Source organism: Mauremys mutica, chromosome 20 (genome assembly GCF_020497125.1).
Source record: "Mauremys mutica isolate MM-2020 ecotype Southern chromosome 20, ASM2049712v1, whole genome shotgun sequence".
NCBI classification, from domain to species: Eukaryota; Metazoa; Chordata; order Testudines; family Geoemydidae; genus Mauremys; species Mauremys mutica.
In genome coordinates this window covers 4,922,164-4,950,117 of record NC_059091.1, presented here as the reverse complement: position 1 = coordinate 4,950,117, position 27,954 = coordinate 4,922,164, and the positions used below count along the sequence as shown (strand labels likewise).

The 27,954-nt window shown below is 53.1% G+C and overlaps 2 protein-coding genes across 5 annotated transcripts in view; one reads left to right on the top strand and one right to left on the bottom strand.

The window, feature by feature from the left end:
- Positions 1-6: 6 nt before the first annotated feature.
- LETMD1 (LETM1 domain containing 1) lies at positions 7-16,928 on the bottom strand. 2 transcript variants are annotated; one of them, XM_044994434.1, is made up of 9 exons: positions 16,685-16,923; positions 10,665-10,816; positions 8,592-8,707; positions 8,047-8,129; positions 6,433-6,619; positions 5,422-5,523; positions 4,847-4,999; positions 3,320-3,416; positions 7-1,407 (listed from the first exon to the last, which is right to left on the bottom strand). In XM_044994434.1, exons 1-9 carry the CDS (start codon positions 16,822-16,824, stop codon positions 1,337-1,339), a joined length of 1,101 nt encoding a protein of 366 aa, XP_044850369.1. In that variant the 5' UTR covers positions 16,825-16,923; the 3' UTR covers positions 7-1,336. The 2 variants fall into 2 exon arrangements, with proteins under 2 accessions (XP_044850369.1, XP_044850368.1); XM_044994433.1 differs by lacking the exon at positions 7-1,407 and adding an exon at positions 1,418-2,646 and having other exon boundaries at positions 16,685-16,928.
- Positions 16,929-27,562: 10,634 nt separating this feature from the next.
- SLC11A2 (solute carrier family 11 member 2) overlaps positions 27,563-27,954 on the top strand; it is a 35,556-nt gene continuing 35,164 nt past the window's right edge. For all 3 annotated transcript variants that reach the window (XM_044995027.1, XM_044995025.1, XR_006574561.1), the window contains exon 1: positions 27,563-27,672. The gene's annotated coding sequence lies outside the window, so the exon portion shown is untranslated. The remainder of the gene's footprint in view (positions 27,673-27,954) is intronic.

Below are 27,954 nucleotides of genomic sequence, written 5' to 3'. Positions count from 1 at the left end.
ACCAGAGACCTTTCCTTAGCTGTTGCCTTTAATGGAATATTTATGTAAGGGTACCACAGATTTAAGACGGACATTTCATGCATTTTTACTGCCATAAATAACTTAAGATACTAGTTATAAGTAACTTTAAAAAACCCCTTAAACTCAACTTGCAGCCTCTGCCACAAGACATTCAGGTGCACAGGGGGGGAAGCTCCAGTTGACCAAACTTCTGGCTCCAAAATCCTCTCACTGAGCAGAAAGTTCAAGTCTAAAAACTGATTAGGCAGAACTTAAATCACTTCATTGACAAATGAAGCTGAGACTGTTCTTAACAGGTAAGTGCTGTTTGCTGTTCATTCCTAGGCTGGCATTTTCAGAGTGGGGCATCTATACAAAGTGGCCTGAGCCTCAGAGGGGCTCCTGCAGCTTCCCCTGCAATCAGGCTAAGTTATTGAGTGGCCAAGTTTGAAAGTGGTGACTGCTCCTCTCTGGCCTGTCTCTCTTTCCAGCAGTCAGCTAGGGCAGAGAAGAACGGTCACAGTTTAAGCATTAGCAGGGTGCTGCTGTGAACTAAAGACAACTGAACAAACACAGGGATCCTCAACATTAAGGCATATCACTGTCCGAAGGGGCAAGGTCACTTATAAAGCCCCAGGCAACTGGGGGCTCCACCCACAGCCCCTCCTAGTAAAATTCACCTTATTCCTAAAACAACATAGTAAATAAAGTCATAACAACTTAACAGGAAAAACAACAATACACTGCTCCAGCCTGGTGGCTCTTCCCAAGTCCTGGAGCAACAAGGAACCTAGCTAGATAATGCCCACTGCTCCAAGTTACCAGTGGGAGCCTCCCAGGGGAGGTTTACAAATCCAGGGAAGACGAGCGCTCTCCGCTGGACAGGATTACATTTAAAGTGCCACCGTTTGAGGCTATAATAGCACAGCCCGGGCTCCTGGCTGTCCCCCAGCATGGTCTCTTTTGGAAAATGACAGAAGAGCATTGGAGTCTGCGTGGCTCAGACTTGCAGAGTCGTTCCCAGCCCCAGCAAGGGCCAGTCTTACACATTCAAAACCCATGGACTCTGCCACCTAGTGACTGGGAGCCAGGGCAGGATCTTGCTCTCAGGGACTTGACTGTGTTTAAGGTAAATATGCTTGCAGCACTCCGCTCCGGCAGGGTTTTACTCTTTGATGCTGTACTGTTTAGAGCTAGGTCAGCAGGCAAAAAGCAAGGTGTTTCTCGCTAAAGTCCAGCCCTCATCCTGCAATGCAAGCAGCAACAAAAAAAAACTACCCTGCTGCAACCACCAGCACTAGAAAGAGATTGACAGTTGCCGTCGGTGCCTGTGCCGTCAGTCCTTGGCCCCGAGGTAGTTGGTGGACAGTAAGACCATGCTGTGTGCCAGGAGCGAGACCTCCGCATCTGAAAACAGAATCACGTTTATTGGCCACCTCCAGAGCAAGCTCTCGGGTCCCCATCTTCAGCGTGCTACTGTTGGCAGGCACCCCCTGGCCCTAGCGGAAGGCATTTCCAGAGGTGAGGAAACGGTAGCAGGTGCCAGCTAAGGTACCGCAAGGGCTCACTGGATGGCTGCCAGACTGGCAGTGGTGGGACACAGCAGCAGCGCAGGCTCACGTTTCACCCAGGCTCCTGTGCCAGCTGCTCTGTCCCTCTCTAGCCACAGCACCATCAAGAAGGGCTGAATACAAGTTTTCCTGACATCCGGCTCTGGGCTGTTCACCTGCTGTGTAATGAACCCTACTACACCCATGAACAATGCAGGGGCTGGAAGGTCAGCCTCGTGTTTCACCAGCACTGGCTGGGCAGGGACAAATCCTTAGTTGGCACTTGCATCAAATCCTTGTAAGAGGCAGGGGTAACACCTACACAGTGTAGTGATCACAAACCTGCAGCCAGGACAATTCTCTCCCCCCCACCAACATTTTAGAACAGTGCTTGAGGCTAGCTGGGAAGAAAGCAGCAGCATGTTTGACAAAAGCAAAAGTTGTCTCCATCTGCACTAGCCCAACTGAAGGGAAACACTAGCCCAAGGAGAGAATTGCAGCCTCCACCATGGCAGCTGGGCCACAGATTCATGCCAGGGACTCCACAGGTTTGCCCTGTAAATCTGCAGCAGGACCAGCTGCCAGCACTCATGTTCAGCTTTTCTGTGCCATTCTCTGAGTGCCAGTCCTGCCAGATGGCAGACAGCTTGGCCAAGCCCCTTTGGACACAGTAGCTCAGTTCTGCCCTGAAGAGAAGCTCAGTGTCACCATGATAAAGAGTCCGAAACCCTTTGCCTCATTCCTTGAGGTTTTAAAATTCCAGCGCTGCTCCCCAGAAACCTGACAGGTTGTGAGGGAGGAGCTGGCAGCAGGTAATGGATTGGCAAACTTCACCCGCAGGATACTGATCAGGGGCCAGCAAGAATCAAGTGATTCCAGAAGAAAAGCTGTTCATTTGTTTGCACAGATTTCATGGGCTGAGATACTCTCCTGCCTCATCTGAGGAAGGGAGAGGCTCGCTCTGGCCAGCAGTCATGTGGCAGAATTTAGTATTTTAAGTAAAGCCACCAGTGACACTCAGGAGACAGGCATGGGGGAGGGGAAATATCAATCTCGCTCTTGGAAGCAGGGCAGAGGCCAGCTCCTCTCCAGCTAGCTGTGAGAAGAGAAAGTGAGAGGTTAGAAGCTGTACTAAATGGGCTGATCCTAACCCATTAACTGGGGGGTGCAGTTCCCCCAGGGAGCCAGCCTCGGAACATACTCCATTTAGACTGCCGGGTTTAGGTTAGAGACTGCAGTGCTTTCGGCCATGTGCTCCATCGCCGCTCAGCCTCCCTAGCACACGTCATGGCCGAATATCCCCAGAAGCTGCACTAATGCACTGGCCTGGCCTAGCTGAAGCTGTCTGACTGTTTATGTCTCTTCATATACTGAGAAACTCTTCTTTGAAAGTCTGTTCCTCTTCGCCATGTACCTGCACTCAACACTGCCAAGGGGACACAAGATTGCAATACTACGATCTGCCTCTGAGGGTCCTGCAGCGTGAACTCTCTCTTCTCTGTTAAAACACACGCATAACCTGGGCTCTCCCAAGGATTTCAGTGGGGTCCCAGGACAGCACAGCAAGACCATAACCTTACGGAAGGACACCGTGCTCAAGGCCCCAACAGACCAGCCAGAACTCGGTTCAAGGTCTCACCTAAAAGTAAGTGGCTCAGAACTCAGTTTATCCACGGGTGCATTGCCTGAGGTCAGCCCTACGGGATCTACCGCACACAAGAGGAAGAAACAGCCAAGACGGCCAGCTGGCTGAGATCTACCAGTCTTACCTTTCAGTTCACAGGAGAGCTTCGCCCATTGCTTCAGCCATTTTTGGCATTCGGATGCGCTGAGGTGGGTGGAGTTCAGGCCACGGACATAACAAGCCTAATGACCACAGGAGAGACAAGCAAGTGGCACGGCAGGCGCGTGCAGACAGATGAGCTTTCATTTCAGTGGGTATCACTGAACGCAAGTGGCCAGAATCTGGACTGAGCCTCCCACGAAGTAGGGGACAAAAGTGGCTTTAAACCATGGGCTGCCCTGGTCCCCCGTGTAAGTTAGAGCAGCCCCATTGCTGCTCTACAGCCTAGAATCGCCAGAGTGCTCCATCTGCTTCCCTTCTACCCCCAGCATGCCCCTACATGGAGAGTGAGGGGCAGGAACAGCACAGGGCCGTGTAATCCAGCTCTGCTCTGGCCCTCCACTAGAAGGATTCCCCCAATGCCTGCCTTACACTCCCTCTCTTCTGCTGGAAGTGAAGCTCAAGCATTTACACTAAGGCAGGCTGGACTGCAACTCTAGACCCCTCTGAAGTGTAGTCAGAGCACTAGTCAATCTCAGAGGCACTACACTGGTGTTCCTCTCATGTCCCCTGGACACGAAATCTCTTCTGAAGCCTGACTCCCTGCTGGGAGGTGGAGTCACAACGCACCTGGTTTATTTCTGAGGGGAAGAAATAGGCTTAATTCTCTGGCTCAGTTACGTTTTGGGGGCATTTGGATAAATACAGCTTTAAATGGCCCAAAACACCATGTAGTTTCCCTAGTGCTGTTGCTTCACACGTGAGATGGGAGAAGCCTGCCCCTCACCCCCAGTCCCTCCCCACTCCCTCTGCTGAGGAAGGGCCCGGGCATGGCATAACTCTCCTCCTCCATACATACACTTCAAGCAGGGAAACCCACTGATTCGTGCATTTCTTCTTGGCTCTTTGTACATCTCTAGAGCTGAGTGATTTAAACTCAGTCACCCACTTTCCTCTGTTCCCCAGCACTAGCTAAGGTGCAGAACAAACAGGGCCTGATCCTGCAATCCTTGCTTGACTTCAACGGGCATTTTGTCTGAGTCAGGAGTGCAGGATCAAGCCCCAAGTTATCGGCAGGGATCTGAGCCTGAAGAGTATTTCTTTGACGTAGACCAGGGGTTCTCAAACTAGGGGTCAGGACCCCTCAGGGGGTCGCAAGCTGTCAGCCTCCACCCCAAACCCCGCTTTGCCTCCAGCATTTATAATGGTGTTAAATATATGAAAAAGTGTTTTTCATTTATAAGGGGGGGTCGCACTCAGAGGCTTGGTATGTGAAAGGGGTCACCAGGACAAAAGTTTGAGAACCACTGACATAGGCAGAACAGGAGAAACAGCGACTGATTCATAACACAGCAAATCATATTCCACCACAGAGACGCTGTCACACAAGGCTTTTTGCTAACAAGCGAGAGGGGGAAAAACCAACAGTGTATCTAGTTCTCCCTAACAGGATTCTGGGAGTCTCAGATTTTTGAAGCTAGCTGGCACAATGTGAAAGGGGACTCGGTCTTACCATTTTCACTTCTTCCTCAGACAGTTCGCTCACTCCCAGCTTCAGCATGGCTCGGTCCAGATGCTGCAGCTCCAACATATGGCTCCGCAGCCGGTGTCTCAGGAGGAAGATCGGCAAGTGAGGAGTCAGGAACAGGACCCGGCTCAAGGCTTTCTGTGGCAGGGAGTGAAAAGCAGGGCAAGGAAAATCTGTGACATCTCAAGGAAACTTGCTAAGATTCAAGGCGGGTGGAACAGCCTTCTGCCTCCCCAAGGAGGCAATATGGGAGAGTGGGCAGAGCTCAGAGAACCCTGGGATCTAATCCGGGCTGGGCTACTGGTGATGATCGTCCCTGACGGGTTCAGACTTGGAGGTGAGGTTAGCCTTGGCTAAGAGCATCTCCCTTGACCAAGCCTTTTAGCCTCATGGCAGTGCTGAGAAGGCCTTCAGCAAGCAGTGGGCATCGTGAAACAGCAGCCAGCTGCTTCATGACAATTGGGAGTTCAACAAGCTGCCTCAGCACTCAGCAGTATGTACAATCCCAGCTATCTCCTTAACCACTAACACAGACAGCCTCTGCGGGGAGAGGCACTTACCACTTGCCAAACACGCAGCCTTTGCAGGCCCAGGGGATGTCCTACAAACAAGCTTCTCACAGCCAGGAGTTTCGCCACCTCTGGATGAGAACCGCTCTGCACCTTGGAGACCCAAAGATTTTTTTGCTCATAATACTTCCCATGGACAGATGATTCGTCTGACCCCAGCTACTGAGGACTCAGCAGGACCCCTGGAAATCCATCTGTGTCCAAAGGGTAAGTCACTGACCTTGTTCTCTCAGCATTTCTATGTGCCGGCCATGGTGGCATTGGCATGCCGTGTGCTGCCATATTACTCTCAGCCTACGGCAAAGCAGAAATGCCTCTCTGCTCGGATGGTCTCCATTGAATTGCTTTGGACCAGCCACTCTGGGTGACCACACGCCCCCATCCCATCTCTACAAACCAATGCAACCTGGGCACTTTTCTGCTTGTCGTAAGAGGGTTTCACTTCTTCCACCTCCAAAACTGGGTTCCTACCTACCTATTAGCACAAGGGCAGCCTTTCTGCCTCTTAAGGACCTGTGGATTCATCTCTGTAACTGCCTCAGGTGGAACAGATCTAGACGGTTTCCTTTTTGTGGGGTTACAGCAATGAAAATTCAGGGGGATTTGTCTGCCCATGGACAGCAAATGAAGCCAAGGAAGTTGGAGGGCAAGAAATGAGGGGCCAGTCCTCTTGAAAAGTATTTGAGATTTAGGATGACCCACAAACATAGGCTCAATCCCCATCAGAGTCAGAATCCTAAACCCACTGGATGGGACTCCTATTCTAGCAGACAAACTCCATGTTTCAGATGTAAAAAAATCCCTCCAAAACTACAGGCCAAATCCTCCACTGACCCCAGTGCGGTTACACAGAGTGTGGTTAAAGGCACAATTTGATCCCATGTGCCAACCAGGTTAACTCAGCAGCCAGCAAGACTATAAGCGAATGATGAGATGCAGCTGACTCTACGGTGTTCCAGAGGAGCCGTCCCCATGGGGGCAAGGAGGCCCTGTGTTACTTACCTTGGTGCAGAGCTCTTGCATCTGGTCTCGGAGCTGCTGATCAGCTACAAAACGAGTCACCTGCTCTAAGCCATCAATGATTTCTGGGTACACCTCTCTCCGCATACCATGATATATGTTCAGAAACTCAAACTGCTGCTTTGGGGTCCAGAAGTGGCGTATCAACAGTTGCCTTGGGAACAAGTACCTTGGAAAGAAAAGGTCACCCAGAGGTGACTCACTGAGCTTCACAAGCAGGGACACTGCAGAGACACAAAATCCAACACTCAGCAGTCACAGGCCAGGCTGGTGGCCTAGCAATTGTCAAACCGGAGACACGCTGTGAGTGTTCTGGGACCTGGCCACTGCTCTGCCTCTGTGGCAAACCGGGGCTTGATTCCCAGTTCCTTCTGTCCAGCTCCACGGAAGTGGCACACTCAGCCCCTTGCACAGGGAAGAGCCTGCCCTGTGGCCGGTTAAGAAGCAGCTCCAACTAGTCCCAGCTAGCCCTTGGCCGTGACCCAGGACCACCAGTATGCAGGTATAAAGATCTCCAGCGCTCTGATGACGCAGAAACCTCACTGATAAGTCCTTAGTTTCCATTAAGATACCAGATAAATAATCTGTCAGTCATTTGGCTATATCTTTTGACCCACAGAGCACAACATAGTCCAGCCAGGACTCTGCAAGGAGCTGGGAGGGTTAGCTAGCTAGCAGGAGGGGCATTCCAGGTGCTTAGGGGTGGAGAGTAGCATCCGGGAAGGGAACTGGATCACTTATCTGGGTGGGGTGGCTAGGAAAGAAGTCAGACGGCATGGACACATGTGAGGAGGCCACTTTTACAGTCAAGTGTCCATGGCGCTCTTTACTGAAGACGTACTCAGATGCTACAGTGATGAGCACCATGTAAATGCCAATAAATATAAAGTTTTGCACTGTTCTTAGGGTTAGAAAGAAGGAATTAATGGTGTGGGGAAGGAATTAATTCTTAGGGTTAGAATGCAGCAGAAATCTCCCCAGCCAAAATCAGGGCTGTTTGGTTTGCTAAGATTGGTTTGTTCATCTTGGTTTCTTTTTTGCTACAAGGGGGCCCAGAGCATGCACTAATGTGAGAGCAGAATGCTCCAAGAGATCCAAGGTACAGAGGTTAGTACAGAAATGGGAACGTTTAATCGATACCGAAGGGAGAAATCAGTTCAGATAGAAAACATTCAGATTCCATCTAGTTCATGACGTCTAGGTGATGAGTTGTCTGCAGACAAACAAGCAGTTAATGATTCTTCCCTCTTGCGCTTACTCAATTTAGACAACTGAAAAACTACATCGGGGGAAAAAAAATCAGGCTCAGAAACATCATTTTCCATTAATATGAGTATAGCTTTAACTGCTGCAAAAAATAGTCTCCAGAGGAACAAAGACAGCTGTTCTGTAGCAAACCCTCTCATCAGACAGCCAGGAATAGTACAAGTGTCAGCTGAGAGACAAGAGAAGAAAGGAGCCCAAAGAGAAAGATCAGCTCCACTGACTAATCGCTTCAGTTACCATCTGAGCCTCTGCATGGTGACTATTCAGGGCAAGGACTTGGCAACAGGATGTTCAACCATGTTTTAAAGGCTCAGTAAAGGACATACTTACATCAGCAAAAAGATCAAGTAGTTGGCGAAAGGTGGAAGGGTGAGAAGCCCAATAGGAATGGCCTTGATCAGGTCCCTGCGAAACTGACCAAAAATTAAAACAACACAGTTATGACTTGATAGCAAGTTACAGCAATGCAGCTGAAAACTGATTGATAGACTGTCTCAGATCAGCCAGCAGCATTCCAACCCTGCTCTCAATAAGAAATGCTCTGTAAGTGGCAGGAACATTATAGGCCAGAGCAAGCTGCCTTGGGTTAAATACCCAACTTCGTAAAACCATCATGGTATTGGGGGGGTGTTTAAAGTGTGTATCTTGACCCTCCCTTCACAGAAAGAATAGAGATTCTGCACAGTCACAACAGCAGATCCACCCTCTAAAAACAGGGCATTCTCTCTGTCATAGAATCACAAGAGGTGTAAGTCACTAAACAAGGTTGCCAGTTGTGTGGGACAGTGTAGTAAAATGCTTGATGGTTTCTGAGAAATTCAGCGTAACTTACAGATACCAGAGTACGAAACAGGAACCTGAAAGGTGGCCCTCACCTGTCTTAGTCTTTCCATCTCCCTGTATGGAAGCTGATGAAAATCAATCTTTTTAAGGGACATGTTTAACTTTATTCTTCTTATTTCTTTTGCTTCCGAAAACAATGTCCGACATCCTGTACAGAATACAGATGTTACCTTCAGGCCTGGAGCTGTGCTCTGCCCCAGAGATCCCTTGACAATGTCCTTCACAATCCCTTACATCCTTATTTAGTTTGGCTACTGAGCAGCAGAGTGCAATACAACACAACTTGATGCATTGTATATTGTCTCATATAGGCTGAGCTCCGCACAGAGTTATTCAGAGAATAGAAGAGTCTGAGAGTGAAACAAGAACAGAGGCTGGAAAATGTAGAATCTAACCCAAGCCATCAAAATTTCAGCAGCTCTTCCAACAGTTGCAGCCAGCTGCAGAATGCGAGAGCAGTTTACCTGACTGATCCAAACCCTTTAGTAGCACAGTCTGCAGCCTGGAGTAGCCCATCAGGCTGTATGACAGGATTTTGTGTGTGTGTGTGTGTGTGTGTGGAGAGAGAGTGGTTATACACAATTACCTGCTTCCTTAGACCTCAAATCAAAACAGGAAATGCCAAAGCAGATCAAACCAATGGTCTATCCAATCTGGTCTCCTGTTCCTGAGTCGGCTGGGGGCAGATGTTTCAGAGGAAGGTATAAAACCCACAGAATAGACACTTCTGCATTAAGGATTTATGCGTCCAAGAAGTTTCTTCCTCTGTTCTAAAACATGAAGGCTAATATCCCTTATGAGCAAAATTTTTCAAAAGTGCCTAAGAACCTCTATCCCTTCATCCCTTTGAAAAGCCCCCCCTGTACACTCATCCTAGAACAGCAGGCATTCATTAGCCATATAAAGGTTGAATTTTTTTTTGGAATCCTACTAAGCTTGTGGCCTTAGTCTAATATGGCAATGACTTATATGAGTGAATTATGCATTTTGCAATGGCATTAAAATTATTACTTTTAAATCTGTTGCTTTTCAGGTACATAGGCTGACCCCTTGGTCTTGTATGGAGAATAAATAAGCCTGCCAAAGTTCTCTTATATCTGTCTGTTATGTCAGCTTTTATCTGTCTGCTCTCTAAGTAATCTGAACCTTTTTACTCTTCCCCATATGGAATTGTCACTTTCGTTATCCATCACTGAACCTTTCTACTTCTGCTTTATCCTTTTAGCGATGGGGTGACTAAAACTGGATCTTTATTCAAGGGGAGGGCGCCTCCTTATCACCTCTGACTTGGATATACAAGAGGTCTTTAAATCTCACAGTTAATATCTAGTCCCAGTAAGCTGGTCCAGCCTTTACAAACAACATATCATAGATAAGCCCAGAAGGAGACTATTCTGATCATCTTGTATAACACACGCCCTTGGATTTCCTTAAATTAACTTCCATTTAAACTAGAGCACGTCTTTCACCAGCACCGGCAATTTTTAAATCAAGATTGGATGTTTTGCTGAATCTACCGCAGCCCTCTGTAAATTGTTCCAATAGTTAATTACCCTCACTGTTAAAAAGTGAGGCTTATTACCCGCCTGAATTTATCTAACTTCAACTTCCGGTCACTGGCTTTACACTGGCTATTATTGCTACAAGGTTAAGAACAAATAGTTTTCAAAGCAACATTATCTGACAGTTCAGACACAAAATTTAGATTTTGTGAAAAAAGATTTTACGGAGCTTAATAGAAAAGTTTTCATGGTTTTAAGAAGTTTTGAAATGTGTCTACACAGTGTGAATTACCCAAACAGCCTGAACCAACAGAGTTAAACTAGCTAGTCTATTGTCATTGTCCAAGCTGAATGAAATGCAAAAAAAAGCCAAGACCCAGCATAAGTGATAAGTAAACGCGATGTTAAGGCTGAGACTGTGTTGACTGCTTGAAGGACTTGAAAAATTGGTTTTGAAAATAATCTGAGGATTATTCATAACACAGAAAAAATAAGTGATTTTTAGTCTTAGTGTCCCTTTTAGCCAACAAAAAATAGGCTAAAATTACTGAGCCTGCCTTTTCTATAAACGGTAAAAGAAACCAGTTTTCCCTCAGAACCTACCTTTCAGAAAAGTTGAATACAATACATAGAAGCGGGGGAATGTCCTTTCCAAAAAGCTCTCATATTTCCCATTGGCATATTTGAATTGTGACACGACAGCAGCAAGGAGGGCTTTGGGGTTTGTCTTTGTAGAGAGGCAGCATGCTGGGTGCCTGCAACAAAGAGCAACTTGCAGCAAAATCTTATAGGAACCAAGTGATCTTTCCATACCCTGCACAGTGAGGCTGTAAAGAGGAAAGTACATGTACTCCAGCAAACCCTGTGGGGATGTAGGGCTTGAGCTGAAGTGATTTGATTTGATGCAAAGCCTGAGTGGCTGTGAGGAGAGGGCCGGGGGAAAACCCCACCACTCATAATGAGGAAGATGGGACAAAACTCTACAGGGTTTTCATTTTTGAAGTGTGCCGGTAACAAAGATTCTGCAGGGCAAATTCCATTCTCAGATGAACGTATGCACCACCACTGCCTTCAGATTCTGTCTTGTTAAATTTGTGCACCTGAGGGCAGAATTTAGCCCAATAATCACATCTTAGTTAACAATTCTGTTACTGATGCCAGAGCCAGAATGGAGTCCAACTCTTTTTTGTAGTGGTCTTGGCCTTTGCAGGGCCAACAGAAATAATCAGATTCTTCCAATTTACACTAGTGTGAGTGAGAGAGGAGTCAGATCCATTGTGTCTGAGATGGAAACCAAATAGTCTCCTAAGGAGATCATGTTACAAAAGGGTCTCATGAAACTTCAGTAGCTCCTAAATGTGTTGGCTGATGTGCCCATCTCCATGAAGTAGCCCTGAGCTAGCTAATGAGCATCCAGCAGCAGCAGGGAGAGGCATCCAAGCAAGAGGCAAAGTCACCTCCAGAACCACCTGGAAAAAAAACCTGACATGCAAAGATTCAGACAATATCAGCTGCCAAACCGTCCCCTACCACCACAAGCCAACCCCAGGGTGAACTGGCACAGATGGTGGGAAAAGGCAGGAGCACAGCTGAACTGGCAACAAGAAACTGCTACAACAGGTATAGCTGAGCTGATAATGGGGGGCTGTCAGCACAGAGGAGGAAGGAGAAGGTGGGCACAGCTGGCATGGGGGGGCTGGGCAACAGAGGAGGAATGGTCAATAGGCACAGCTGGCACTAGGACACATGCCGGGGGCAAAGAGGAGGAAGGAACTAACTGGCCCAGCTGGCAGGGGGCACAGAGGGGGAAGGGACCAATGGGCATGGGTGGCACTAGGGAGCTGGGTGCAGAGAGGGGAAGGGCCCATGGACACAGGTGGCACTAGGGGGCTGGGTGCAGGGGGGGAAGGCCCCATGGGCACAGGTGGCACTAGGGGGCTGGGTGCAGGGGGGGAAGGGCCCACGGGCAGAGGTGGCACTAGGCGGATGGGTGAAGGGGGGAAGGGCCCACGGCAGAGGTGGCACTAGGGGGCTGGGTGCAGGGGGGGGAAGGGCCCATGGGCAGAGGTGGCACTAGGGGGCTGGGTGCAGGGGGGGAAGGGCCCACGGGCAGAGGTGGCACTAGGGGGCTGGGTGTAGGGGGGGAAGGGCCCACGGGCAGAGGTGGCACTAGGGGGCTGGGTGCAGGGGGGGAAGGGCCCATGGGCAGAGGTGGCACTAGGGGGCTGGGTTCATGGGGGGGGGGAAGGGCCCATGGGCACAGGTGGCACTAGGGGGCTGGGTGCAGGGGGGGAAGGGCCCATGGGCACAGGTGGCCGTAGGGGGCTGGGTACAGGGGGGGAAGGGCCCATGGGCACAGGTGGCACTCGGGGGCTGGGTGCAGGGGGGGGGAAGGGCCCATGGGCAGAGCTGGCACTAGGGGGCTGGGTGCAGGGGGGGGAAGGGCCCACGGGCACAGGTGGCTCTAGGGGGCTGGGTACAGGGGGGGGGAAGGGCCCATGGACACAGGTGGCACTAGGGGGCTGGGTGCCTGGGGGGGGGGAAGGGCCCATGGGCAGAGCTGGCACTAGGGGGCTGGGTGCAGGGGGGGAAGGGCCCATGGGCAGAGGTGGCACTAGGGGGCTGGGTGCCTGGGGGGGGGAAGGGCCCATGGGCACAGGTGGCTCTAGGGGGCTGGGTGCAGGGGGGGGAAGGGCCCATGGGCACAGGTGGCTCTAGGGGGCTGGGTGCAGGGGGGGGAAGGGCCCATGGGCACAGGTGGCTCTAGGGGGCTGGGTGCAGGGGGGAAAGGGCCCATGGGCAGAGGTGGCTCTAGGGGGCTGGGTGCCGGGGGGGGGGAGGAAGGGCCCATGGGCACAGGTGGCTCTAGGGGGCGGGGTGCAGGGGGGGGAAGGGCCCATGGGCACAGGTGGCTCTAGGGGGCTGGGTGCAGGGGGGAAGGGCCCATGGGCAGAGGTGGCACTAGGGGGCTGGGTGCAGGGGGGGAAGGGCAGAGGTGGCACTAGGGGGCTGGGTGCAGGGGGGGAACGGCCGCGGTGGCACTAGGGGGCTGGCGGCGGGTGGGGGAAGGGCACAGGTGGCACTAGGGGGCTGGGTGCAGGGGGGGGAAGGGCCCATGGGCACAGGTGGCACTAGGGGGCTGGGGGCAGGGGGGGGAAGGGCCCATGGGCAGAGGTGGCACTGGGGGGCTGGGGGCAGGGGGGGCAGGGCCCATGGGTGCAGGGGGGGAAGGGCAGAGGTGGCACTAGGGGACTGGGTGCTGGGGGGGGAAGGGCACAGGTGGCACTAGGGGGCTGGGTGCTGGGGGGGGAAGGGCCCATGGGCACAGGTGGCACTAGGGGGCTGGGTGCAGGGGGGGAAGGGCAGAGGTGGCACTAGGGGGCTGGGTGCAGGGGGGGAAGGGCAGAGGTGGCACTAGGGGGCTGGGTGCAGAGAGGGGAAGGGCAGAGGTGGCACTAGGGGGCTGGGTGCAGGGGGGGGAAGGGCCCATGGGCACAGGTGGCACTAGGGGGCTGGGCGCAGGGGGGGGAAGGGCCCATGGGCAGAGGTGGCACTAGGGGGCTGGGTGCACGGGGGGAAGGGCCCATGGGCACAGGTGGCACTAGGGGGCTGGGGGGGGAAGGGCACAGGTGGCACTAGGGGGCTGGGTGCTGGGGGGGGAAGGGCCCATGAGCACAGGTGGCACTAGGGGGCTGGGTGCTGGGGGGGGACGGGCCCATGGGCACAGGTGGCACTAGGGGGCTGGGTGCTGGGGGGGGAAGGGCCCATGGGCACAGGTGGCACTAGGGGGCTGGGGGGAAGGGCCCAGGGGCACAGGTGGCACTAGGGGGCTGGGGGAGGAATGACCCATGGGCACAGGTGGCTCTAGGGGGCTGGGTGCAGAGAGGGGAAGGGCCCATGGGCACAGGTGGCACTAGGGGGCTGGGTGCAGGGGGGGGAAGGGCCCATGGGCACAGGTGGCACTAGGGGGCTGGGTGCAGGGGGGGGAAGGGCCCATGGGCACAGGTGGCACTAGGGGGCTGGGTGCAGGGGGGGGAAGGGCCCATGGGCACAAGTGGCTCTAGGGGGCTGGGTGCAGGGGGGGGAAGGGCCCACGGGCACAGGTGGCACTAGGGGGATGGGTGCAGGGGGGGGAAGGGCCCATGGGCACCAGTGGCACTAGGGGGCTGGGTGCAGGGGGGGAAGGGCCCATGGGCAGAGGTGGCACTGGGGGGCTGGGTGCAGGGGGGGAAGGGCCCACGGGCACGGGTGGCACTAGGGGGCTGGGTGCCGGCCGGGGGGGAAGGGCCCACTGGCACAGGTGTCACAAGGGGGCTGGGTGCAGGGGGGGGGGGAAGGGCCCACGGGCACAGGTGGCTCTAGGGGGCTGGGTGCAGGGGGGGGAAGGTCCCACGGGCACAGGTGGCTCTAGGGGGCTGGGCGCAGGGGGGGGAAGGGCCCATGGGCAGAGGTGGCACTGGGGGGCTGGGCACAGGGGGGGGAAGGGCCCACGGGCACAGGTAGCTCTAGGGGGCTGGGTGCAGGGGGGGGAAGGGCCCACGGGCATAGGTGGCTCTAGGGGGCTGGGTGCAGGGGGGGGGGAAGGGCCCACGGGCACAGGTGGCTCTAGGGGGCTGGGTGCAGGGGGGGGAAGGGCCCAGGGGCACAGGTGGCTCTAGGGGGCTGGGCGCAGGGGGGGACGGGCCCACGGGCAGAGGTGGCACTAGGGGGCTGGGTGCAGGGGGGGGAAGGGCCCATGGGCACAGGTGGCTCTAGGGGGCTGGGTGCAGGGGGGGGGAAGGGCCCACGGGCACAGGTGGCTCTAGGGGGCTGGGTGCAGGGGGGGGGGGGGAAGGGCCCACGGGCACAGGTGGCTCTAGGGGGCTGGGTGCGGGGGGGGGGGGAAGGGCCCACGGGCACAGGTGGCTCTAGGGGGCTGGGTGCAGGGGGGGGAAGGGCCCACGGGCACGGGTGGCACTGGGGGGCTGGGTGCAGGGGGGGGGAAGGGCCCACGGGCACGGGTGGCACTGGGGGGCTGGGTGCAGGGGGGGGAAGGGCCCACGGGCCAGGTGGCGCAAGGGGGCTGGGTGCAGGGGGGGGGGACGGGCCCACGGGCATGGGTGGCACTAGGGGGCTGGGTGCAGGGGGGGAAGGGCCCATGGGCACGGGTGGCACTAGGGGGCTGGGCGCAGGGGGGGGAAGGGCCATGGGCACAGGTGCCACTACGGGGCTGGGTGCACGGGGGGGGCAGGGCCCAAGGCCACGGGTGGCTCTAGGGGGCTGGGTGCCGGGGGGGGCAGGGCCCATGGGCACGGGTGGCTCGAGGGGGCTGGGTGCAGGGGGGGGGAAGGGCCCATGGGCACGGGTGGCACTAGGGGGCTGGGTGCAGGGGGGAAAGGGCCCACGGGCACGGGTGGCTCTAGGGGGCTGGGTGCAGGGGGGGGGAAGGGCCCACGGGCACAGGTGGCACTAGGGGGCTGGGTGCAGGTGGGGAAGGGCCCATGGGCACAGGTGGCTCTAGGGGGCTGGGTGCAGGGGGGGGAAGGGCCCATGGGCACAGGTGGCACTGGGGGGCTGGGTGCAGGGGGGAAAGGGCCCACGGGCACGGGTGGCTCTAGGGGGCTGGGTGCAGGGGGGGGAAGGGCCCACAGGCACAGGTGGCACTAGGGGGCTGGGTGCAGGGGGGGAAGGGCACAGGTGGCACTAGGGGGTGGGTGCCTGGGGGGGGGGAAGGGCCCATGGGCACAGGTGGCTCTAGGGGGCTGGGTGCAGGGGGGGGGAAGGGCCCACGGGCACAGGTGGCTCTAGGGGGCTGGGTGCAGGGGGGGGGAAGCCCCCATGGACACAGGTGTCTCGAGGGGTCAGGGAGAAGGCGGGGGGAAGGGCCCATGGACACAGGTGGCTCTAGGGGGCTGGGTGCAGGGGGGGGGGAAGGGCCCATGGGCACGGGTGGCTCTAGGGGGCTGGGTGCAGGGGGGGGAAGGGCCCACGGGCACAGGTGGCACTAGGGGGCTGGGCACAGGGGGGGAAGGGCCCATGGGCACGGGCGGCACTAGGGGGCAGGGGGGGAAGGGCAGAGGTGGCACTAGGGGGCTGGGTGCAGGGGGGGAAGGGCCCATGGGCACAGGTGGCACTAGGGGGCTGGGTGCAGGGGGGGGAAGGGCCCACGGGCAGAGGTGGCACTAGGGGGCTGGGTGCAGGGGGGGGGAAGGGCCCATGGACACAGGTGGCTCTAGGGGGCTGGGTGCAGGGGGGGGGAAGGGCCCATGGGCACGGGGGGCTCTGGGGGGCTGGGTGCAGGGGGGGGAAGGGCCCATGGGCACGGGTGCCACTAGGGGGCTGGGTGCAGGGGGGGGGAAGGGCCCATGGGCACGGGTGGCACTAGGGGGCTGGGCGCAGCTGCCACCAGGAAGCAGCGGGGGGCACGGCTGAGCTGTCACCATGGAGACCGGCAGGAGGCGGGGGAAAGGCCAACGGGGGGTGTCAACGGCCACCGCGGGTACCGGGGGGAGGGGCCAACGGCCACGGCTCCTGTCACCGGGGGGCGGGGCCAACGGCCGCGGCTCCTGTCACTGATGTGGGGCGCGCGCGAGGCGGGACTAACGGCCCCGCGCCTCCCCCTGACCGCCGGTCGCCGCACGCACCTCAGCGCCCTCCAGGCGGGGACCGGCTCGGGGGCGCGCAGGACCCGGCGCAGGCAGTTGGCGGGGACGGTGACGGGCCCTCCGCCCAGGAGCCCCCCGTGCAGACCGCCCCGGCAACAGCCCAGCCTGGACAGCGCCATCTTGGCAACGGCGCTAAGGTCATCACTAAGGGACAAAGGGCAAAGGTTATCGCGCGGCTGGACTGGCGCGGGGAGGGGGGGAGCGGGGCGATGGGCAGGCCCGACAGCTGATTGGCAGGAACCTCCGGAAAGGCGGGGCCTCCCCCATCGACTCACACGTGACTATAGGCGGACGTGCTTCCGTGCAGGTGGAACATGTGACGATAGGCGGAAGTGAGAGTTGGGAGGGTAACTAGGGTCTAGGTCTGCCCATGGGCAGGGAGCGGAGGCTGAGGCCTGGGGGTGAGCCCACTCCACCCCCCAAAGAGAGGGTGGGAGTAGGAGGAAAGGTGAGGGCAGGCCCTCCCCAGGCATGAAGCAGGAGCTGGGGCTGAGCCACCCTCCCAGGAAGGTGAGCCAGGCCTTTCCCCAGCTGTGGGGTGGGGCTGGTAGTGGTGAGGCAGGATGTGCTCCCAGCAGGGGGAGAGGTAAACCAGACGGGGGGGGGGGAGATATAGCCAGGGAAGGCCTCTCGCTCCCCCCACCCCCGCATCCTACGCAGGAGGAGAAAGGGTGAGAGCAAGCCAGGCCCCTCCCTTGGCATGGGGATGGGTGAGGTATTCTGGCCCTTATCCCCTCCCAAGACAGGAGAAACATGAGCCGAGCCCCCATCCAGCATATGTGGGACTCGCTGTAGCAAATATTACCCCCGCTGAGTGAAGTGCCAGTCGCTTTTATTCATGAGACCCTGGGGTGCATTTTGGAAGAACCACTCCCTGCCAAAGGGGCAGTGATAGCCTCCTGCCTGTGCATGGATCAGGATGCTCTGAGCTCTCCTGTACCCTGATTGCCACCCTGCAGAACCAGCCATGCAATTTTGCTGATGCCCAACTGTGAGCACCTCAGGGCAGGGGCTGTTCCTTGAATGTTCTGGAAGAGGCCCTGCACATACTTCGAGCCCTGTGTAAACCCATTTCCATGTCTGCGGAGACCCAAGGCTTCTGTCCTCCTGGGACTTTGCCAGTACTTGTACAGTCAGCCACACCAAGAGATCTCATGATTTATACCTGTGCAGCCTGAGGCCACTAGAGGGGGTTAATCCTAGGAGGAACATGATGTCTTTTATTAGTGGCATCTTTACACTCCATTCCCCTGCCTTCAAAAGATATGTTCTGTCACATCCACATAGGGTGACCAGACATCCCGATATTAGGGGCTTTGTCTTATATATGCAACTATACCCACCCCACCAAAAAAAAAAAGTGTCCCAACTTTTCACACTTGCTATCTAGTCATCTATGTCCACACAAGGGCATGAGACGTTCCCCTAGTGGCACTGGGTGTGATACTGTAAGAACTGCTGAGCTAAATAAAATCTCCAGAAACTTCTGAGACATGCAAGAACTTTCCACTGTCTAACAGTTTCCAATCCACCTGTCAAACTCTCTCTTCTCTGTTTCTCCATGAGTCCCTCTTCCTGTTCAATTGTGCCTGTCCCTCCCTCCCTCCCTCTTTCTCACACCCTTCCACCTTCCCTCGTTTCTGCCAGGATGCCTCGGTTACCTCAGCTCTCTTTAGATGTGATTTTCTTTTTCCCTAAAGTGCCAATAAAGGGAATCGCTAAATGAAGTGGTAAAAGTGCCTCGCCTGTAATTGATGCTATGCAAATAATAACTGTACATCTTACCCACCAAACTTATAAATGTCTTGATGGACAGCTCCTGCTTTTCTCAGGTGGGGTAGATTGTGCTGTACTTGTACAATATCGTTTGGCCTGTTGGCACTGTTTTCAGGAACAAACTCAGAAGCGGCCTCATTGGAAGCATTTGGCTTTAATTCTTTTTGCATCATTGTTCTGGGATAGTCTTCTTAATATCAGTTAATTAGCACTTCAGTAGCATTTTGTTTTATTTTCAGTGAGCATTACATTCACTAAGCAATTCACAGGCTGCCAGCAAAGTTAGAGCGTGTTCTCCCCATTTTACAAGGCCAAGAGGGGAAATATCTTGTCTGTGGTCACAGAAGAGAATCAATATCAGAGCCAGGTGTCACCGTTTCAGAATAACTGCACCTGCATGGTCCACTCCAGGAACTCCCAATCAGGTCTCCAGCCATCACCTGTTTCTTGTCCCATTCCTCCGGGGGGGTTTTAAGGCTGTATTGCTCTCTGCCTTACACAATTGATTGTTCACAGTCAGTTACAGATTGATCTACTGTGATATCCCCGGCATGTCAGGCTGCCTAGAGACCAACGCCTATGCTTTGCTTTCTCTCCGAGTGCCATCACACAGCCCTTTCCAAGCAAGCACATTCATTCTTAAGGTAAAACCATTATAGAGAAAATATAAAAAAAAACAATAAACGTTCCTATATGCTAAAAGCTTACCAGAGGTCACCCATCAGTCTTCTGGAGAGCAAAGTCCTTCCAACCCTTGGACAGAAGGTCCTGTCTGTTTGCTGGATCAGAAAGAAGGCCCAGAGTCAGTTCAAGCCAATCTTTATTTGTCTCCTAGTCTCTGGAAAACCCAGCTTGAGCCAGTGTACGAGGGCTGATTCCCCTCTAGAGTTGTTTAGTCTCAGTGATTTATCTTAATCACCTCCCAGTGCTTTTAGCTCCTGGAAGAGCTAAGGTTACTTGCCCCCATGAAGCAGAACAAAATCAGACATCAACCATTCATAAATTTAATACAATGTGGTACCTTCATGGATGGATAAATTCAGTCTTTATGAAACTTTCAGATCAGCACTGATCAATGATACTTTGTATTGTATTTACCCAGCTGATGCCTTATCAGCGCTGCACGTACCACGACACAGCAATGCCAGTTCTGGTTCTAATCTGTCAGAAAAATGGCCCGGTCAGAGCAGAGTCCAGCATATCTCATGCATGTAATTGCCAGAGCGCTGCATAAAGTTCTACCAAATGGCTTTTTGATTTAGCTCCCCCTACTGATAACATTTGTTATCAATGCGATGCCAATATCTGTCACAAGCTTCCTGGCTCCCTTTCCTATGCTCAAGCCACTAAACAATGATACCTGAAAGGCTTTACTGAAAATGAAGGCTGTTGGTTTAGTTTGTGTAATTTACAGCAGTCGTCACCCTCTCCTCTCCAAAAATTATGAATGGAATTCCGTTGGGTGCGATAGGAACATGCCCAGCTATTGAGTAGGGGAAGTAAGAAAGGGAATGATCAATATTGCATGCCATTATCTGATTAAAATATGACCATGTTGTTGCTACCACTGTTATATAATTGCAACAATCTTGTCCAAAGTATATCTAGTGCAGTATCTATGGAAAGGGTATGATTTGCTGAATATGATTATGCTATTTGTATTCTTGTATCATTTTTGTATCTGAAGTTATGAATATTAACTAGGTACCTGCATTTCAAACGTTTGCTCCTGCGGTAACAGCAAGGTGTTTAGCCAGCACATTGTGAAGGAGCTATTCAAGTTGGATGGCCCATCAAAGACCACTTAACTCACAATGGACCACAGAAGATGCCTATCCACACATAATGGACTTAGCTGTAGTATGGGATGGCTTCTGCTATGACTAAGCGAAATCATGCATGGACATGTGACTTGCCCGTGTGACTCCAAACACCATCTTGTTACCTGTGATTTTCCACAAACACTAGAACAATGGGTCTCCCCTTCACTTGGCAGAAGCTATAAAAGGCTCTGGAGACATCTCCATTTTGCCTCTTTCCTGCTCAAACCTCTGGACTATGGACTTATATTAATGGGAACATTCTAACCAAGGGACTGAGGACCTTCCAAGGATTTGGAAGCAACCAGAGACTTAACAAGCCAGCAGTTTATTCCATCACCGCTACAAGCCTGATCCAAGAACTTTGCAATTATTGTATGTATTTGATTCCTTTAGCCAATTTTAACTCTCACCTTTCTTTCTTTCTTTCTTTTCTTTTTATACATAAACCTTTAGATTTTAGATACTAAAGGACTGGCAACAGCATGATTTGTGGGTAAGATCTGGGTATGTGGCTGGTGCTTTCGGATCAAAAGACCCCTTTTGTTTGATGAAATTGGTTTTAAATAACCACTCATCATTAACTCTGGTGTTTTTGGTGGTGATCTAAGAACAGGAATGCCTAAGGAGACTGCTTCTTGTTAGCCAGTGTGGTGAAACAGTTTAATTTCATTGCTGGTTTGGTATATCTTATGGGAGAATAACCACCAGTTTTGGGGTGTGCTCAGGGCTGGCTCTACTGTTTTTGCCGTCCCAAGCAGTGCACCAAATTGCTGCCGCAGGCAGCTGAAGACAGAAGCTGCCGCTGAATTGCCACCGCTGCGGAAACGCGCGTGCTGCCCTAGCGGCACACGGACTGCCCCTGCCATCCACAGCGGCAATTCGACGCGCTGCTTGGGGCCAGGGCAGGTGCAAGGATGTTTCACACCCTAGGCGAAACTTCCACCTTGTCTCCCCACCCCCCGAGTCCTGTGGCAGCTCTCCGCCCCTCCCCTCCGCCTTAAGGTGCCCCCCCCCCGCAGCTCCCCCTCCGCCCTGAGGCCCCAGCTCACCTCTGCTCTGCCTCCTCCCCGAGCACGCTGTCGCCGCTCCACTTCTCCCGCCTCCCAGGCTTGCAGCGCCAATCGGCTGTTTGGTGCCGCAAGCCTGGGAGGGAGAGAAGCAGAGCAGGGTGGCATGCTCAGGGGAGGAGGCAGAGCAGAGGTGAGCTGGAGCAGGGAGCGGTTCCCCTGCGTGCCACGCCCCCACTTACTTGCTGCAGGCGGCCCTCCCCGCGCCCCCCTGCCCCAGATCCCTCCGCCTAAATGCTGCCGCCGACCGGGGCGGCTGAAGACCCGGCTGCCGCGGTCGCCGCCGAAGGACCCGAAATGCCGCCCCCCAAATGCACCGGCCCTGCTTGGGGCCACAAAAACACACGGACTGCCACCCCTTGCAGATTGCCACCCCAAGCACCTGCTTGCAATGCTGGTGCCTGGAGCTGGCCCTGGGTGTGCTTGCCCTATTTCTGAGCAGTTTGTCCTGAATTGGTATTCTTAATTGTAACCCACAGAGGCACAGTGATCCTATCCTTTCAGAAGGCCCGGTGGCTGCTTCCTAGCCATCATGAGCGTATGTATTCTACCATCTATGGGGAAAGGCTGAGGTGGCACAATACTCACCTCCTGTGGCCTGTTGAGTGATAAGTCTGTCAAATGGGTATATGGCAGCTCACGTTCTGCACGTTCAGCTTTTGCTTATCAGAAGAAATGCACAGAAGCCTTCGTGGGCTTTACTGATAGCTTCCAGGTCATCGATTGATAAATTCAGTCTTTATGAAACTTTCGGATCGGCTCTGATCAATGATACTTTGTATCGTATTTACCCAGCTGATGCCCTATCAGTGCTGCACGTACCGCGACACAGCAATGCCAGTTCTGGTTCTAATCTGTTGGAAAAATGACCCAGTCAGAGCAGAGTCCAGCATGTCTCATGTATTTAATTGCCAGAGTGCTGCATAAAGTTCTACCAAATGGCTTTTTGATTTAACTCCCCATATTGATAACATTTGTTCAGGGGAGTGGATAAGCCACAGCCACTTGAACTAGGGAAAATCCTCTGGATCAAGGTTTCTGGTACCCAATTAATGACCTATTAATAATCAGCCTGTCAGTTATTTTCAGAACGATAAGAGAAAAGCAGGGTTAATTGTGTTTGGAAAACAACATTCCAGTTGGTTTCTTAAGCTTCTTTCAAACAGCTCTGCCCAATGCCAGCCAATTCCCGGGCACGTCTGAAGTACCCTTATCTTATCGGAAGCGAGACACTTGTATAAAGACAACCGCAGAGTGGGCTCCGCTACTCTGTCCCAACAGCTGCAGAGTAAGCTGCAAACACCGCTTCTGCATAATGACTAAGAAATATATTCTGGACCAGAGTTCGCCGGTCAGTGAGCTGGGTAAGTAATCTGAACAAAGGGGAAGAGCTAGGAAATCCATTCCTAATTAGTGGTTTCCTTAATTCAGAGGGTGAGTCAAGCTTCCTTGCTAAGTTTCGCACCTATAGAGGCTTTTATTTTCTCAAAGCAACAGAGCATTGTTCAAATAATACAGTATTTTTGTCGCCCTTCCTAGGTGCTGTCAATAGCAGACATTGTCTCATGGGCAGCACCCTCACGTTTATCTTTAGCAAGGCTACTGGCAGCTAGGTTAGATTATCAAAACACAAGCAACCCAAGAGTTTTGGAAGCAACATAAATCTTCCTGCTCCGGGATATAAATTATTAGGGAGTCAGGAATTTTTTTTCCCTGGGGGTAGGCTACCCCATAACCGCCACTGCAGGACTTCTAGTACCTTTCTCTGAAGCAGCTGCTGTTGGCCACTGTTGGAGACAGGATGCTAAACTAAACGACCTGGGACCTGATTCAGTATGAGTGTCCAGCGGAGGGCAACAAAAATGATTACGAGGCTGGGGCACATGACTTACAAGGAGAGGCTGAGGGAACTGGGTTTGGTTAGTCTGCAGAAGAGAAGAGTGAGGGGGGATTTGATAGCAGCCTTCAACTATCTGAAGGGGAGTTCCAAAAAGGATGGAGCTCAGCTGTTCTCAGTGGTGGCAGATGACAGAACAAGGAGCAATGGTCTCAAGTTGCAGTGGGGGAGGTCTAGGTTGGATATTAGGAAACACTATTTCACTAGAACAAGGAGTCTGGTAGCACCTTAAAGACTAACAGATTTATTTGGGCATAAGCTTTCGTGGGTAAAAAAACCCACTTCTTCAGATGTATGGCCATACATCTGAAGAAGTTGGTGGCAGGGGGTTTACCCACAAAAGCTTATGCCCAAATAAATCCGTTAGTCTTTAAGGTGCCACTGGACTCCTCGTTGTTTTTGTGGATACAGACTAACACGGCTACCCCTCTGATACTATTTCACTAGGAGGGTGGTGAAGCACTGGAATAGGTTACCTAGGGAGGTGGTGGGATCTCCATCCTTAGAGGTTTTTAAGGCCCAGCTTGACAAAGCCCTGGCTGGGATGATTTAGTTGGGGATTGGTCCTGCTTTGAGCAGGGGTTTGGACTGGATGACCTCCTGAGTCTCTTCAACCCCTACTCTTCTATGATTCTATGATAAACCCTCTATTCGTAGCAGCCACAGCTTCCAGCTCAGTTTGATGTCGTTTTCATCCTGCCAGGAGGGGTTTATCTTTCAGGGTTGCAGACCTACAGGGGAATTTTTCACACTCAACTGGAAATGCACAATTTGCCCTTTTGCCCAGAGACAACCACAGGGACACAAAAAGCTTCACACATTCGCTGCCTGGTTATCTGTGCTGGATTCAGTGGTTTTGTTTCCCCGATAACATCATATGTAATTATTTTGCTCCCATGTGTTTTAAACGAAAGGAAAGCAGCATTGCAAAACTTGTCTGCTTGGGGAAAAGTTGAAGCTTCAGACAAATATAATGATCTTTATTCTCTCCAAACCCCTACGGACATTAACTAAAAGCCTGCTTGCTTGTCTACAAAGCTCTCTCCTATTCCAGGAGTACAAGCAAGCATGTGCTATGTGCACTGTGGCACACAGTTTAATTTGTCGAGGGTGACATTTCTTATGGTGACTGGCAAGTTTTTCTCTTCTTCATCTGCCCTTAACACATAGTTTGATCTCTCTGTCTTGCATTCCCTGATGTGTCAGGGTGAAACAGCAGGTCTGTTTGGGTGGATTATAATAAAATTGCGGGGTGGGGAAACAGAGATAGGGGAACATGCAGTGTGTATGGACTTTTGAAATTGCCACAGTGATGCACCACTCACATCCCAATTCTATTCTGACCGTATCACAAACTTGGGTGACAAAATTTCTGTCTTTATTTTTGCATTATAGTTTGCAGAAAATAATTATTTCAAATATTTGATCTCTAGGTTTCCCTAGCCACAAGTCACTGTGGAGCTGTGTGGGAACCAGAATTTGCCTCCCACATAAAAGTTTTCATTTCTGAATAAAAACGTCCTTCTGTATTGCAACAAAAAGTCAGACATGGGAAATTTTCCATCGGAGGGACATTTAAAAAAAAAGATTCCATATGGGAAGAACTGAAATGGAACTTGTTGACAATTTCTGGTCCCATCTCCCCAGGCTCTGTGGCAGTCCACCAGGTGAGCTGCCGAGGATCCACGGAGGGGCAGGAAACCTGCTGGTTTCCATCAAATTGATACATTATTGCAGCATTTTGGGACAGAAAAATGTTCTGTTGGAAATTTTCCAACCATCTCTACAGAACAGAACACTCAGTATATTTAATAAGGGGGAAAATCACTTATACTTTATGGAGTTAAGTAATAAACCAGCAAAGGATAAAACAGACTTTTACATCACGGAACAGATTTTTAATATGGTTTATAAGAACTAAAATATTCTCCATTAGCCAAGCTATATAAAATCCTTGTAGATGATTTTGTAAAAAGCAAAGTCAAGGATACTGCCATAAGCACATATTATAATAGGTAGGAGTAGAACCTGGGAGTCTTGACTTCCAAAGTTCCTGCTCTAACCAATGGACTCCATATTTGTTATTTGGAGAGGCAGTGAGATCCAGTGAATGGGGTACTGGATTGCAAGCCAGGAGCCCTGGGTTCTGTTCCCACCTTTGCCACTGACTTGTTGGGTGGCCTTGGGCAAGGCATTACCTCTTTCTGTACCTTAGTTTCCCCCTTCCATCCTCCTCTCTTTAAGTGTGAGCTCTTCTCAGGGATTGTCTGCCTGGCACGCTGGGGGCCCCCATCTCGGTTGGAGCCTCTTGATGCTGCTATAATACAAATAATCAACCTGATATAAATATAACCACTTTTCAGTATTTCTCAAGACACTACTGGAACGTAAATAATAATGACATTCTTTTCAGTTCCACGCAGTGTAGTAGTTGGCAATAATGTCAGTGTTATAAAAAAAAATTCTGCACAGAAACCCCATTGCTCTGGAAGCAGCTAGGTCCTAAAGATCATGCACCAAGTTGCCTTGATCAAATGGTCTCTGTCTGACCCCTCAGTTCTTGCACAAAGAAGGATTCTGTTTATCTAGGTACTTATATAGGTCCCATCATTATAGTATCTGTCTCCCAAATATGTAAATGAGCATTAGGCGACTAGAGATCTCTGAAGATCTGGGCCTTTAGTCTCACAGCTCCCTGGGAGGTAGGGAAGTACAGTATTATCCCATTTTACAGATGGGAAAAGTGAGGCATGGAGAAATTAAACCCACATTTTTTTCAAAAGTGGCCACTGATTTTTAGGTCCCCAACTTGACATACTAAGGCAAAGATCCTCGAAAGTATTTAGGTGCCTAAATTGCATTGATTTCAACCTTTGAGGAGTGGGAGGGCCTGTGTGCTTGTGTACCCTCTGCTATCACCATGCTCTCGGATGAACTCTCACAGAAAGAAAGATATATGATAAAAGACAAAAACATCCTATCACCCATGGGTCAACACTTCAGAAAGCGAACACCCTATATCTTGACCTATCAGTCCTCATCCTCAAAGGAAACCTGCCCAACACTTTCAAAAGATGAGCCTGGGAGCTTAATTTCATAACTTTGTTAGACACTAAAAATCATGACCTTAATAAAGACACTGGATTTATGGCTTATTACAACAACCTGTAACCTACTAACCCCCCTTTTTGTCCTTCAGCTACAGGGGTGTTAATGGGCCATTTCAGCTTGAATGGTCCCTTAGAACACATGCTAACTGCTTATGCTAAACAATGTTTGATCTTGTATGTAGCACAAAAGCTTGTCTCTCATCAGCAGAAGTTGGTCCCATAAAAGATACAGGACTCACCCACCTTGTCTGTCTACTATGGAAGTCAGCAGCGGCCTTTGATTTTCTGTTCACAAGGAGGCTTGGATAATAGTTTTTCTGAAAGGGGGCAGAGCTTTAAGGGAATGTCCTGCTGCTATGTGGTCTGATTAGGGTGTGAACTTCCCAGGACAGAGAGCCGTCTTCCTCTGTGATTGGGATGCGGCCAAAAAGGGGTTACAGTCACCTCCTCCCTAGAGACCCCGCCCCCTCATCAATCTCCATTGATCACTAGGGCCAAGCAACGCTGTTGGGCTGGGTCTCAGGAGACCTGGGTTCTAGTTTCTGCTCCGCCACTGCCCTGCTGGGCATTCTTGGACAAGTCAGGGCTCTCTGCCTCAGTTTCCCCAGTGCGGCACTGCACCAGAAGGCCCTGCATCCCCAAGGTGGAGCTGCACTAGAAGGCCTTTTGGTCCCAGTACGGAGCTTCACCAGGAGTGGTCCCTGTCCCCACTACGGACCGAGTGTCTCCAGTGCAGAATTGTGCCAAGAGACCCTGTGTCCCTCCACCGGGCGGCTCAGTATCTCCATGGTGGAGCGGCACCGGGAGGCTCAGTGTCCCCACGGTGGAGCTGCATCAGGAGGCCCTGTGTCCCCACGGCGGAGCGGCACCGCATGGCTCAGTGTCCCCACGGTGGAGCTGCATCAGGAGGCCCTGTGTCCCCACGGCGGAGCGGCACCGCATGGCTCAGTGTCCCCACGGCGCAGCTGCACCGGGAGGCTCAGTGTCCCCACGGTGGAGCTGCACGGGGAGGCCCTGCGTTCCAATCCCCACCACTCCGCACAGGCACGCGCGCCCCCTTCCCGTCGCAGTGTGATTGGCTGCCCCGGGAGACCGGCCTCAGCGGGAACCCCTGTGCGTCATCACGCAACGTAAGGGTCAGCCGCCGCGGGCCCGCAGGGGCGGGGCCCGGCGGCCAGGGGGCGGGGCCGGGTTGCCGGCGTTGCGCCCGGGAGCCGAGGGACATGGAGCCGGGGAGGCCCCAGGGGAGGCCCGCGGGGCCGGGCGGCGGCGGCGGCGGCTCAGGAGCGGGGCGGTGAGCGCCGGGCCCGGCTAGTCATGGGGGGAGGGGCGAGGAATGGGGGGAGGGGCGTGTGGGATGGCACCGGGGGGGCGGGGGAGAGAGTAGCCAGAGGGGGAGGGGTGGGACCCGAGAGTGGGGGAGGGGAGCTGGCCCGGGGGGGGAGGGGGGCAGAGGTATTGGTACCAAGAGAGCAGAGGATTCTAGAGGGGAGAGAAGCTGGTAATGGGGGAGGGCCCGGGTCCATGGGGGGGGGGGTATTAACTGGCACTGCAGGGTCCATGGGGGGGGTATTAA

Coding starts and splice junctions, on each gene's coding strand:
- LETMD1 (XM_044994433.1), bottom strand. CDS start 16,824: ATGGCGCTGTCCAGGCTGGGCTGTTGCCGGGGCGGTCTGCACGGGGGG. Junction 5,524..6,432: donor TGCAAGAGCTCTGCACCAAG/GTAAGTAACACA, acceptor TGGGTCTCCAAG/GTGCAGAGCGGTTCTCATCC. Junction 3,417..4,846: donor CTGAGGAAGAAGTGAAAATG/GTAAGACCGAGT, acceptor TGTGGTCATTAG/GCTTGTTATGTCCGTGGCCT.